The sequence below is a fragment of the Brachyistius frenatus genome, unplaced genomic scaffold (genome assembly GCF_029030835.1).
Source record: "Brachyistius frenatus isolate BFR_SWC_R1_liver_20210118 unplaced genomic scaffold, ASM2903083v1 Contig_22, whole genome shotgun sequence".
Taxonomy (NCBI): domain Eukaryota; kingdom Metazoa; phylum Chordata; class Actinopteri; family Embiotocidae; genus Brachyistius; species Brachyistius frenatus.
This window is the reverse complement of record NW_027210621.1, coordinates 1-12,428: the sequence shown is the minus strand read 5'-3', so window position 1 is coordinate 12,428 and position 12,428 is coordinate 1. Positions and strand designations below refer to the sequence as shown.

At 41.4% G+C, this 12,428-nt stretch overlaps 1 protein-coding gene across 2 annotated transcripts; it reads left to right on the top strand.

Moving 5' to 3' along the window:
• The first annotated feature begins 3,208 nt into the window (after positions 1-3,208).
• On the top strand, positions 3,209-12,422 carry ube2d2 (ubiquitin-conjugating enzyme E2D 2 (UBC4/5 homolog, yeast)). 2 transcript variants are annotated; one of them, XM_069696735.1, is made up of 7 exons: positions 3,209-3,469; positions 5,211-5,274; positions 9,322-9,353; positions 9,481-9,558; positions 9,756-9,861; positions 10,257-10,350; positions 11,771-12,422. In XM_069696735.1, the coding sequence occupies exons 1-7, from the start codon at positions 3,446-3,448 to the stop codon at positions 11,814-11,816; spliced, it is 444 nt and encodes a 147-aa protein (XP_069552836.1). In that variant the 5' UTR covers positions 3,209-3,445; the 3' UTR covers positions 11,817-12,422. The 2 variants fall into 2 exon arrangements, with proteins under 2 accessions (XP_069552836.1, XP_069552835.1); XM_069696734.1 differs by lacking the exon at positions 3,209-3,469 and adding an exon at positions 4,198-4,257.
• The last annotated feature ends 6 nt before the right edge of the window (positions 12,423-12,428 follow it).

Here is a 12,428-nt window from a genome sequence, read left to right as displayed (position 1 = left end):
CAACATTAGACTGCCTTCTGACTGGTTAAGAGAATCAGAGCACAAAGAGGACATTCACATGAATGTCAGGAGAACGTGAACTCTACACACACAGGCCAAGGAGAGAAGATGTCTGGCTGTAAGGTGACAACAATAATCACTGATCAACTGTGTCCCTCCAAAGGAGCCCACCAATCAGAGATCATCCCGTAAAACTCAAACACTTCTCTGGAAGTATTGTGTGGTTCTCAATCTATCACTATCATAAACTATTTTTCATGCAGTTGCACTTATTAGCATATTATAGCCAAGTTACCGTTGCCATTCACTTGTTTTTATATGCTTCTTGTGTTCTTAAAATTGCCTTGATTCGAAGGGGAAATTTCATAATTGAATTGAATTTATATTGTAGATCATCATCATCAAATCATATAATGGTGCAAATCACTTGTTTAGGGCCTTTTTAACAGCACATACTTTACATGTCACAGCAGGAAAAGCACATTTAAGGATGTTAGTCATGGTTCCACCTGCGTCCTGGTTGTGTATACTGACTCACTGGCATGATTTATTGATACACTTATTGATTGAGGGGGGGGGGGGTTCAAGCTCTCCTGCTTGCATTCTGCCATCATTCAGTGTTTCATTGCTTTTTACTGTAGAATGAGGTTTTTGGTCATATTTGAATCTTTTTTTTTTTTTTTTATCTGACAAATGCTCACATCATCAGGACATAATTTATAAGCATAACAGCAGCTATGAAACGGATGAAGCAATGTTTGGCCTATCAGGAGCCGGTAGGCTACTCTGCAAGTCTAAAAAGATCATTGTTGGTCATTAATCACTTTGTGAAGAGCAGTAATGTTGAAAATCCTATAGAATTTCTCAAATCTTATACATTCCAATTGTATAGATAAATACAGATTTTTATGAAGAATGATTGGATAAAACGTTTTGATAAAAGTGCTTATATATTATATTGGTGCTTGTATATTATATTAGGCCTCCTTTATTTTTGTATGTTTAATATGTAATGATGGAATGCATGTTCTGCTGGAGCTGGATTTATTCCAAGCTTATAGGAACTTATAACAGAGGCTTATAATTAAGTCACAAATGCATTTGTAATATGTGCCTTGACGGTGTACTGGACATTAAAACTGTTTTCTGACTGAATTGATATTTCGTTTTAGAGTGTGTTAGTGTAATGTAGCCTACTTATGTGTTGCTATAAGGGAAAGTTGTTATATTCATGTTTTGGAAAATAAATTATTATTGTGTGCTTGTTTTTCTGCAGGTGAGCAGACCACAGGTGAGGAAGAGGGGCAGGTGGGGGGAGGGGGGGCATTTGCTTTTACATCATTGTAATAAACAAAATAAGTTGTTTCAAACTTTGTGTTGTGACTTGATCCACAGGGAAATGTGCTGATGATACTAGAGGTGGGAGGTTGGAGGGTGAAACATCAGATTTCAGTTATCACGATCCGCCCATCCATTAACGTACACACACCTTTACCTGAGATAGTCTGCTGGCCATTCTTTGGCTCGACTTAACGCCTATACTAAAATAAACCGAGCGTTGTATGCCACGCGAACATAACACCCAGTGATCTGCATTCATGTGGAGAGGAATACATATAATTTGTAGGTCTGAATATCATAATAATTTACACTTCCTCAAAACAGCCTTGTATCGCGATCACATATCACTCCGCGCTGATCAAGCCCGAGTGCAGTTCATCTGTATGACGATACCAGCACCTGAAAATGTGGTTGCATTGATGGCTGTAGTGAAGGAATCGGGTCATCTTGTAATCCTAACCACTCTACTGTCTGCAAAGATACAAGCAGCATTGTAATTCTTGTAATAATCCATTTCAGCACAGCTTTCCGGGAGTTTACCTCATGCAAAATACGTGCTGGGTAGACATTTTGGCGCTGTCCATACGGTGCGGATGCTGCTTTGCCGTAGTGTGCCCAGAGCCACAATGATGCCAGTTGCAGTACTACGTTTCCAGCGTGCACTGAGTCCTTTACGTGCCCATGTCGGCGGAGGGCTTTCTAGCGGTAGCGCAGTGACAGCTGCCTTCCAACAAGACGATTTCCGGTTTTGTCGGCGGGTCTCCAGAATAAAAGAATTTAAAAGGTTTTAATACGCAGGGAATCATATCTTTTCGTAGTACATTGTAAGGTAATTGTATAATCTATTGATCTCAGAAAAATAAATAAAACAGATAGATATTCATTATGTCCCGAATTGGATTCTTTTGTAAAAGAAAAAATGACATAATATAATAATAATACATTTTATTTGATAGCACCTTTCATACAAGAAATGCAGCTCAAAGTGCTTCACAGCAATATAATACACGCAGTGCTTCACATCAAAACATATAAAGGAACATTTAAAATATAGAAAATAAATGAGATGCCTAAGAACAGATAAAATGCATAAAATTAAACACAAAGAGAGTTAAAATATAAAATAAGCAATATGCATTTTAAGGGCGCGGTAGTTCAAGTGCAGGCAAGTGCGAGAGCTTCAAGAGTAACTGGTTAAGGCTAATGTAAAGAAACATAATATGTAGACGTGAGGGAAATTAGCTTATCAACGAAGATCAATATGCAGATATCAAGTTAAATAATTTATCATTTATGTAATTGAAGGCTGTGGCATATGTTCTTTGGTCCAACTTTTCAAATTAGCTGGGATTAGCTGCCTTCCTCTGTTTCATTTAAAATGAAATGTGTTTGGTTTTGGACAGGCAAGACTATGAGACCTTAGCTTTATAGAAAACTGTGCACAGTATTCTATAAAGAGAAAGGAGAAAAACCCTTTTTCTCCTTTTTAATTCCATTTTTCATTTAGACATTTAAACCCAAACAATTGGGATAGTAATAAAATTTAAAAAAATCAAATCATATTAAGGGAATGATCTCTTTGTAGCACAATAATAAACATTATTATGTGCAGTCTCCCTTGTTTGAGGGCATTGCATGTAAGAGCTTGTCGAAGTACTGATTTGAATTATGGTCCTCTGTTGTGAATAGTAAAAGAGGCATTGTGCTACAAAATTGTACAGTTTGAGCACACAGTACAGGGAAGCAGAATTACGTTTAACAATCATTTGTACGGTTGTAAAATAAATGTCAGTTTGAATGAACTGCGCTCGTGCTTTTATTGTGAAGGGGCGGGCCCGGAAGTGTTGTCGTTGTTTCTGCTGGCAGACAACAGGCCGCAGTGATTTGGTAGCCGCTGCAGTAGGAGGAAGGACCGCGGTTCTGCCTCTTCTATCTTTCAGTTTCGCCTCAAATTTCTCTTGGTGGTTCCTTCTGGTAGCGATCAGTAAATTGTGTGCACAGTGACGGTGTTGTACGATAACTACGTCGTAGTATTATCAACGGACAGTGATATCAATCGCCATTTTAATCGCACGTTTCCCCTGACAGAAGCGCTAGCACAACAATGGCTCTGAAAAGAATTCACAAGGTAAGGAAGTGAAGACGAGGCCCGGGAGGTCGCGCTGTGGTCGGGGGGTTGAATACCGAGGCTGCCCGTCGGATGCTCGTACGGCGGGTGTGTTGTTGTACCGGCGATCATCTAAAAAAAAACCCACATCGACCGAAGAAGTCCGGTTTGACGTGACGGCGGAGAGACGACAGGCGGAGCAGCGACGCGCCTCTCGGCTCCGCACCGGCCCGGTCCGCCGCTCTCCGGGCCAGCTGGTCCGATCTGTGCCGCAGAGGCTCCCGGTGCGTTGAGCTTTGCTCCCTGGGTGCTGGATGCCTCGCGGCGGGACGCTGACGGTGCCTCGCCCCTCTCCGGGTGATGTCGGTGCTCGCTGTCACCGGCCGACACGTCCCGGTCGGCGGCTAGCTCCGCGAGCTACATGCTTCTGTCAAGCTAGCCGACTGTATTTATATCCGCCGAGCGAAAGTCGGCACCGACGCTTTCCGCGACGTGTTATCGGACGTGGCCTTCGTGGTCGTCGTCCCCCCCCCGCGGGGCGGCCGAAGGAGCCGGCGGTATTTACCTCCGCGTCCTCCGCTCACTGAACTCGGGTTGATGTGACAGACAACCATCAAGTTACGCAGCTAGCTGCGGCGCTAACGCTAGCTTCATGTCAGAGGACCCTCGCGCTGGTTTCGTGAAACGACGGCTCGTGTCTTTGTTATTTATTTGTTATTTATTTACACTTCGGATGACTTACAGATGTTGGTGTGACCGCTCAGATGGATGAGGACGATGGAGCCGCAGCTGGCGGGTCTCTGCTCCACGTTGGTTTTATTCAATAACAGTAAATAGTCTTCGCGAAGCAGCGCTGTCGGTATTTAAAGTGGTCGTATGAATACTCGTGTATTAATACTTGTGTATTAATACTTGTGTCTGAATACTTGTGTGCAGCCCGGTCGGACGGACCTGTTCGTCAGGACGGTGTTAGCGGTGTGTGGGACCAGCAGGCCCCACGCGTCGTCCTCCTTTGATGGCACGTCGCCGTGAAACCGTCCGTCTGATTGAATTAGCTGAACGTCGGGTTTCGTCCCGGTGTTGTCGTTTCTCTCCGTGACGTCAGCCCCGGTTATAACACCGACGAACACCCGGGAACCGCGTTTGTCTGAAACGACGTCCTGCGCCGTTTTCCCCAACCCGACCAGCTAGCATTTACGCTAAGCTAACGCCGCCACCGTAACGTTGCACCGAGTTCGTCGGACCGTCCGGCCGGAAACAGACGACCCCGCAGCCGGGTGACTTCTGACCGCCGTCGGGCTGCTGCGCGGACCGTCCGCTGCACCTGGAGAAGCGCCATTACGTAACAGCGATCGCTGCAACAATCAAAGCTCACGGTGCTGTAGTTTGTTGTTGTGTCGGAGGGAAACGCTTCAGCAGCGCTGTTGCAGTGAGATTTTGTGGAAATTGCAGTGGCACCTGTCTTCAGAGATGTCCACAGACTGACTCACTCCAGACGAGCAGCACGTGAAGTGATAAATCAGCTCATCACTATCATTATGTCATCGTGTTTAGGATGAGACTCTGTTATTATTATCATCACATTTTAAGGGCTTCTCCCCAGGAATTCCAATTGTGGAGTGATTTCTGTGCTGCCATGCCAAATTAAGACACGATTTATTTTTGTTTATGTGCACACAATTATTTGATAAATGTTCATGTAATACTGCACCATACTGCAGGACCTGGTCGACTGACTTGTCCTTTTTTTGTCTTGTCTCAGGAGTTAAATGACTTGGCACGGGACCCACCAGCCCAGTGTTCTGCAGGACCGGTAGGAGATGACAGTAAGTTCACATCAAAACCCACTCTGTGACGTGAGCTGCGTGAATCCAGGGTCAAAATTCAACACTTCTCAGAGCTCATCCCCGATTTACTCGCCCTTTATTTTGGCCAAATCATTTCATAATCGTATCCCACATGGATGAAGTTTTTTTATTGGGAAAAATTATTTTCAAATGGCACAAAAATCAAAGCTTCAGCCGTGAGTTCAATATTCTCCCTATTTTCTCTCAGGTTGAAGTTTATGATCATTATGACTTGTATTTATTTATCAATTCATCCACAAGATTTTGTTTAACACAGGCTGTGAGTCAGTTACACAAAACATTTCTTGTTGCTCAGAAAGGAAAATACACACATCAGTAAGTAAGGCCACTGCACTGAGCTAAATTAAGGAAGTACCTGGACTACTTGTTACTGGACAATTATAAAAGCATAATATTCCTTACTATATTACTGCATGCCAGTTTCACTTGTACTTTGAGGCTCAAGAAATTCTCCCCTGACTAGTATTTACTTATTTTGTGATGTTGGAGTTTTTATTCATCTCCAACTTCAGATATTTTTTCATTCCATAAAGATTGAACCAGAAATAAAAACCCAGAAGGTGTAAATGAACTCAGCTTTCTATTAATTAATGTACACTGGATTAAATGATGGTTAGACATGCTGTAAAAAATAACGCAGTGATGGAAAGTGACTTTACTTTGTTATAATACAGAAATAAATGGAAAAAAATGACCTTTAGAACAACGACATGTCTTTTAGATAATGACGGGCATCCAACAAGGGGTGCAAAAGAAAAAAATGTTATTAGTGATAAATCAGCTCAGCTGTTGTTACACTATACAGTTTAAACATTTAGGGAAAAAGCACATTTTATACTATAGTCAGTCTTTGAGAATGTTTCCTGCTGCCAGCAGTTAAACGCTCTTTAACATCCCACTCACCTTTCTTTCTGCTTTGATTATTCTAGTTGTTCGCTCATTTCTAACCAGCTTTTAAAGGTCAATGTCCACAATGCTGTGACTTCAGTTTTAAATGTGTCTGGCGCTAAATCCAGACATTCAAAGCCACATTTTTGTTGGCACTTTCTCAGAGAGATCTCGGTCCCATGTTATGACGTCATGATTAACTGCATGACATCAAAAGGTGAACCTGTGTTTTAATATTGCTAACTTTCCCTGTCCTGCCATCTGCCGGCATAATTATCTGTAACGGGACTTAAAAATGTGCGTAAACATGCTGCAAGGTTTGTGCATTTACTCCTGAAGGATATTCTGTACATTCAGAAAGGCGAACGTTTTGTCAGCTAAAGACTGCTTGCTGTTGTTATTCACTATAAAGATGTGTTAACTAATTAATAGTGGTGGTACAATAATCACATGTTGGCAGACTAAACAATGCCCCTCATCTGTAATCTAGTTCTGTTTAACATTGGTTCAGTCACTTTCTCCTCTAATATTTGAGGGTGTTTTGAAGACATTGAGGTCTTGTATTGGGTTAAATATGTTCTGATCACGTCCTTGTCTGGTGACACGGCTGAAATGGAAACATTTTGGAGATTTTAAAACAATAAAATAGGTGAAGTGAAAGCTGTAGACGTACATGTTTTGCGGCCACACCGCCATATTTTGTGTATTTATTCCCATTTGAACCCGTTTACAGGTTGATCTTATACCGCAGCAGGATTTCCACATAAAGGCAATTATTGATCATTGATTATTGTGTGATTATGTCAACATTTTCACACATACATTAGAAGACATATCTCACCTCAGTAATAGAAAATGTATTTGTATTTGTTAGTGCCGTATTGACTAGTAAAAGTGATATGTTTACGCATTCTGTATTTATTGTTTAATCACAATTATTAGTGTTGTAACGTGTCGGCACATTTGGTTTGAGGTACCTTGTTCCAGGGACATCAACAAACTACAAGTAATGTGTGGATACCAACTGGAGTCATCACAGCAGCTCATGTTGAATTTAACACAGTTTTATTTTACAAAAATCTCAGAGGCATTTAGGAAACATTTCACAAATCTAAATGTGTGTTTATGTAATCTATGCTTTTGAAAAATTTATGAACGCAAACTGTTTTCTAAAAAAAAAAACAGGAACTTTCATCATGTACAAGAAATCACAACTTTCAAACACACTTGAGTAACGTTTTCCACCTTTGACAGCAACTGAATTGTGTTATTGTAACCTCAGTTATTCAATGAATATCTGTTTGCTGTGTTTTCTCAAAGACTTGCAGACTTGCGCACAATGACGGTGAACAAACTACTTGGCAACTAGCTTTTGACACCAGAAGATCCTCAACACGGTTGATAATCATTACCATGACATAATTATAAAACAAATCTCAGATTGTAGTTTTTCACAACACATGCGGACATTAGTGAGTACAGAAGTGAAAGAAATGTGCTGATTGATGAAGTGAACACTGTGCTCGGGAGTAATCCTGATTCAAAACCAGATTAGAAGGGATTTATGTTTTAAATATAAGTTAATATTGTTTGTAGAGCAACAGCAGTAATGTTGACAACCGCATATTCACTATTCAATTAAAAAATTGAGTGATGTTTAGAAAGAATGAAGAACACAGAAATCAGATGGCAGCTAAGTTTACAAGAATTTTGAGAATATGCCATATATAGCTTGTTAACAACCGTTTGTTATCATCCTAACCAGCGCTGTGGTTGTTAAAAACATACCGGTGTGGACGACGCTGGTTTAAAATATCACTTTTCAGCATATTTCTGCTTTTTGAACAGGTGGATTGATAAAGTACTTAAAGGCTTTTTACTGTACTTGCACTCGAGTAAAACGTTATCTTCCACTCCACCCATCTCACCGTCACCACTGTTTCCTGTCTGCGGTCAAACAGATGTGCGTTTTGCATTTGCCATGATTATTATGTATAATTTTTAATTATAGCAGTGGCGTTCATCATTCAACAGCGGCACTGTGCAGCTGTTGAAAACAGAATATATAGAATAGTTTATATGTTTAATTCGAGCTTTTAACGTCCAGGAAAAACAGAAGAATTCATGTTGGCTCACGTTGGACTTTATTTGAGGATGTTTTAGGATGAAGTTGTCCGCGTGCTGTCACAAACACAGCTTTACTGTATTTCTTCATCATCACCAATACATGTTTTACTGTATGAATGTTGCTTAAAATCACGTTTGGTAAAATGTGCACGCTTATCTGAGTGTTTCTTCACGCCGCTAGAATGTCCCGTGAGGAATACGATCAAAGCGTACAGACCGTAGAGGCTGTGCTCCGGGATCACGTCACACCGATATGCATGTTTCGATAAGAGGAAGTCGTGTCAGAGCTCAAGAAATTCTCAACAAACAAAACAGGAAGCACTTCTTAATGTCCATCTTTACTTTGATACGTGTTGTTTTTTTTTATTCGTGTTGCACTCCGTATTTGTGCAACTTCAGCAGGTGTGCAGCACCTTTTGAGACTAAAACGCTATCATGGAAAAAAAAATCCGTAGCAGCTGCATGTCTGTGTGCACGTGGCTTCCTGACATCCAACATCAAATAAACCGCTCCACTATGAACTACGAGTGTGTGTGTGTGTGTGTCTTCTGACACATAATCACTTTCTGTTTTCAATGTAACATTTCTTCTCCTAACCTCAATGACATTTGAATCAGACAGGTTTAAAAGCTCCCAATCTATTTATGATGGTTTGCTTTTGCTGTCTACGTTTTTTTTTAAATTTTATTTTTAAAAAAATTAATTTTTTTTTATTACACTTCATGTAACATCATCCTCGAATGTAGCAGTTTTGGTTGTATTCATACGCAAAATAGAAATGCGAGTTTGCTGCCATTAGATGTCACTTACAATGTAAGAAACCTATTTCCAGGAGTACGTGTCCTGATTTTCTCTTTATGTAAGGGGCTGTTACTCAACTGTACAAATAAACACGCACATTTCATGTGGCATTACTTCTTCTAACACTTGTCAGGCACACGCATCGTGTTCATAGTGTTTCATAACACATTTTTCTGGTTTTCATTTCAGTGTTCCACTGGCAAGCCACAATAATGGGACCTGTAAGTATTCACTGCACTGCTCTACTTTTTGCTGGAAATTCACATGTGTTAACGATGGCAGAACATTCAGTCAGTAATTTCCACTCTTATGACCTGAACTGACCACGTGTGTTTCTCTCTGCATTAGAATGACAGTCCTTACCAGAGCGGGGTTTTCTTCTTGACCATACACTTCCCCACAGACTACCCCTTCAAACCGCCAAAGGTAAGCAGGACACCCCCGATGGGCACATACACAAAGCAGCAGTGAGTCACACAGAGGGCCTCTTGCCTGCTGAAGCATTTCACAGCTTTTACATCTTTCCGTTTCCTGTTGATCCCGTCATCTGCCCCTTTATCACCCTCCTCCACCTTCTTCTTCTTCCTTCTTCCTTCTTTCTTCTTCCTTCTTCTTTTTTTCAGGTTGCGTTTACTACAAGAATCTACCACCCAAATATCAACAGCAACGGCAGCATTTGTCTTGACATCCTGCGATCACAGTGGTCTCCGGCTCTCACCATCTCCAAAGGTGGGCGTGTTTCTTGCTGGCCTTCAGACTTTTTAAAGTGCACATACGGTTACCGATAAAGGGCAGATGCTACTCCTTTTATAAACACTGTTTTAAGAATGACAGAAAAGCAGAAACGTGTTTGTTTTTTTTGTCTTTCAATCTGGTATACGATCTCTGTAAATTTAATCTGTAGCTCTTTAAATACCGTGATGGGATTCCTACTGGACACACAAACAGTGTCCCTCATACGTGAGTGTTTTTAAGCCCCAGTTACATGTGTAATCAGCAGTTCTATCGTTGTGACAAGGACGCAACCAAACCAGCTGCTGAGGGTCCTCCAATAGAAAATGATACCAGGAATGAAAATGCTTTTATTTGTGAAGCCTCTTTAACCTGCGTCTGGTCCGTTCCAGTTCTCCTGTCCATCTGCTCTCTGCTGTGCGACCCAAACCCGGACGACCCCTTAGTACCCGAGATCGCCCGCATCTATAAGACGGACAGGGAAAAGTAAGATGTTCGCTTCATGATTTCTTCTCATGTCTCTTGACAGCATTAAGTTTAATGGGTTATCAGCGGTACGTGCTTGAGACGGAAACAAAACTACAACGCGTCGAGTCTCCACCGGTCTGGACGGAGCTGAGCCGAGGCCTGTTCTGATCAAGGCCACCATTGGTCCACCGTTTGATTCTGGCTGGGCACACCTGGTGCATGTCATACACCTCCTTGTCTCAGCTTCACTATAAATAGTCCGAAGAAGGTGAAAATGCACAAGATGTCTTTAGAATAAATATTTACCAGCCACTGACGCTCCTCGACCCTCCAGGATCAAACTCCAACAGTATTTCTAGAAGCTTCCAATTTTTCTGAATTCCCACAGCTTTTATTAAAGTTACTCAGAGAAGCTCTGCTGAAGGACCTGCAGCACAAACTAAAACTTTCCAAACAAGACTTGCTTCATCAACAAAAGTAATTCCTTGTTTACAGTCAGCAAAGCTCTTCAACCTCTCATCATCAAAACAAACACATGCCAGTTGACTGGAAGGAAACTGCAAAACAGAAAGTGACACTTTTAGATATTTAGTATTGTTTAAAGTTTTATACATCCTTCCAGTTGCAAGAGATTTGAACTTTTTGTCTATACATTACATGTTGAATTAATATTATTTAAAAAGCATTTAAAGCCTGTATTTTAGCCGAAAATGTAGCTTTCGTGTTTCATGTTGCAGTCAAGAACTGTTTTGTAAAACTGTTACTTTTATGATTTAGTTTTCCATTTTTGTGCAACTCCAGAAAATTAAAGAACAACTATATCTGTGATGTGCAGTCAGCTTGTGTGTCATAGGAAGTGACTACATGAGTCTTTATTTGGTGTGGGTTTTTTTGGTTTTTTTTTTAATGACTCTCCTCAACAGAATGTACCGCAAAATAAAAATCACAAACTGCATCATCATTTTTGAGTAAAGCTGCAAAATGAAACATTTTTAAATCACAATCCCCCCAAAACAACCTCAGTGAAATCCTGGATGGACTGCCCTACTGTCAAAAGTGATAAACTTCCAGTTCAGTAACATCTTGTGCTGTGTGGATCTCACCTTCATTATTCTGCTTTCCCTCGCAGCTCTGACTGAACACAGAGCAGCTCGAGAGATCAAACAATATTACAAACGGATTGAGGACAAAGAGAACCAATAGATTATGGAGCATGTAGTATTGCAATGCACCTGTTTTTTGTTTTAGTTTTTTTTTGTACAAGAGTCACACCACAATGTTTTTCCTCAATTTAAGAAAAATTTCAAAAACATGGTCACGTAACGTGTTAAACTACGTACGAGTCTTAATCTGTGACCAGAGACTGAAAATGTCACAAAATCCTGCCACCTGCGGAGCTAAAACTAACCTCTTCCTCTCTTTGTCTGTTTGTTTACAGGTACAACAAAATAGCTCGGGAATGGACACAAAAGTATGCAATGTAGTGTTGGGGTAGAAACATGGCCAACCACCTCTACGACGTAAGGTTAGGGGAGCTTCAGACGTAAAGAGAAAACAAACAAAAAACCATACAAACAAATGAAAAGTTTAAAACAAGATCTTGTTGGTTTCCATTGGAGTGCTTTCTTTGAGCCACGCCTCCCCTTCACCAGAGTACCTGTAAAACTCCCTCTGCCCCCCCCTCCCCCCTCCCTCTCTGTTTGACTCCGTCTTTCCCTTCCCCTACCCTCCCTCCTCTCAGCTCACCTGCCCACCATCCTCCAGTGTACATATTGTCAACTTGCAATGGTAAAACCGTCTCTCCCTGCCCCCCCCCCCCCCTCCCTCCACCACGCCCCTCTGGTAACCTCTGACCCCATCATCTCCTGACTTCTGTCTTTCGTTACATTTTGTCACCAAGCAGGTTGGGCCGTCGCCGATCCTCCGACTCCCCCGTTTCCCCCACAACGCCTGCATCCTCACCCACCATCACTAAAACCATTCCTTTGAGCATCTGTAAAGCTTCGAGGGGACCTTTTTTCTTTATTTCCCTTTTTTTATTTCGGGGGGAGGGGGACAATACGATTGAGGGATTTTTACACTCTGCTACCGTTCTT

Coding starts and splice junctions, on each gene's coding strand:
- ube2d2 (XM_069696734.1), top strand. CDS start 4,213: ATGGATGAGGACGATGGAGCCGCAGCTGGCGGGTCTCTGCTCCAC. Junction 5,275..9,321: donor AGGACCGGTAGGAGATGACA/GTAAGTTCACAT, acceptor TTTTCATTTCAG/TGTTCCACTGGCAAGCCACA. Junction 9,559..9,755: donor ACCCCTTCAAACCGCCAAAG/GTAAGCAGGACA, acceptor TCTTTTTTTCAG/GTTGCGTTTACTACAAGAAT.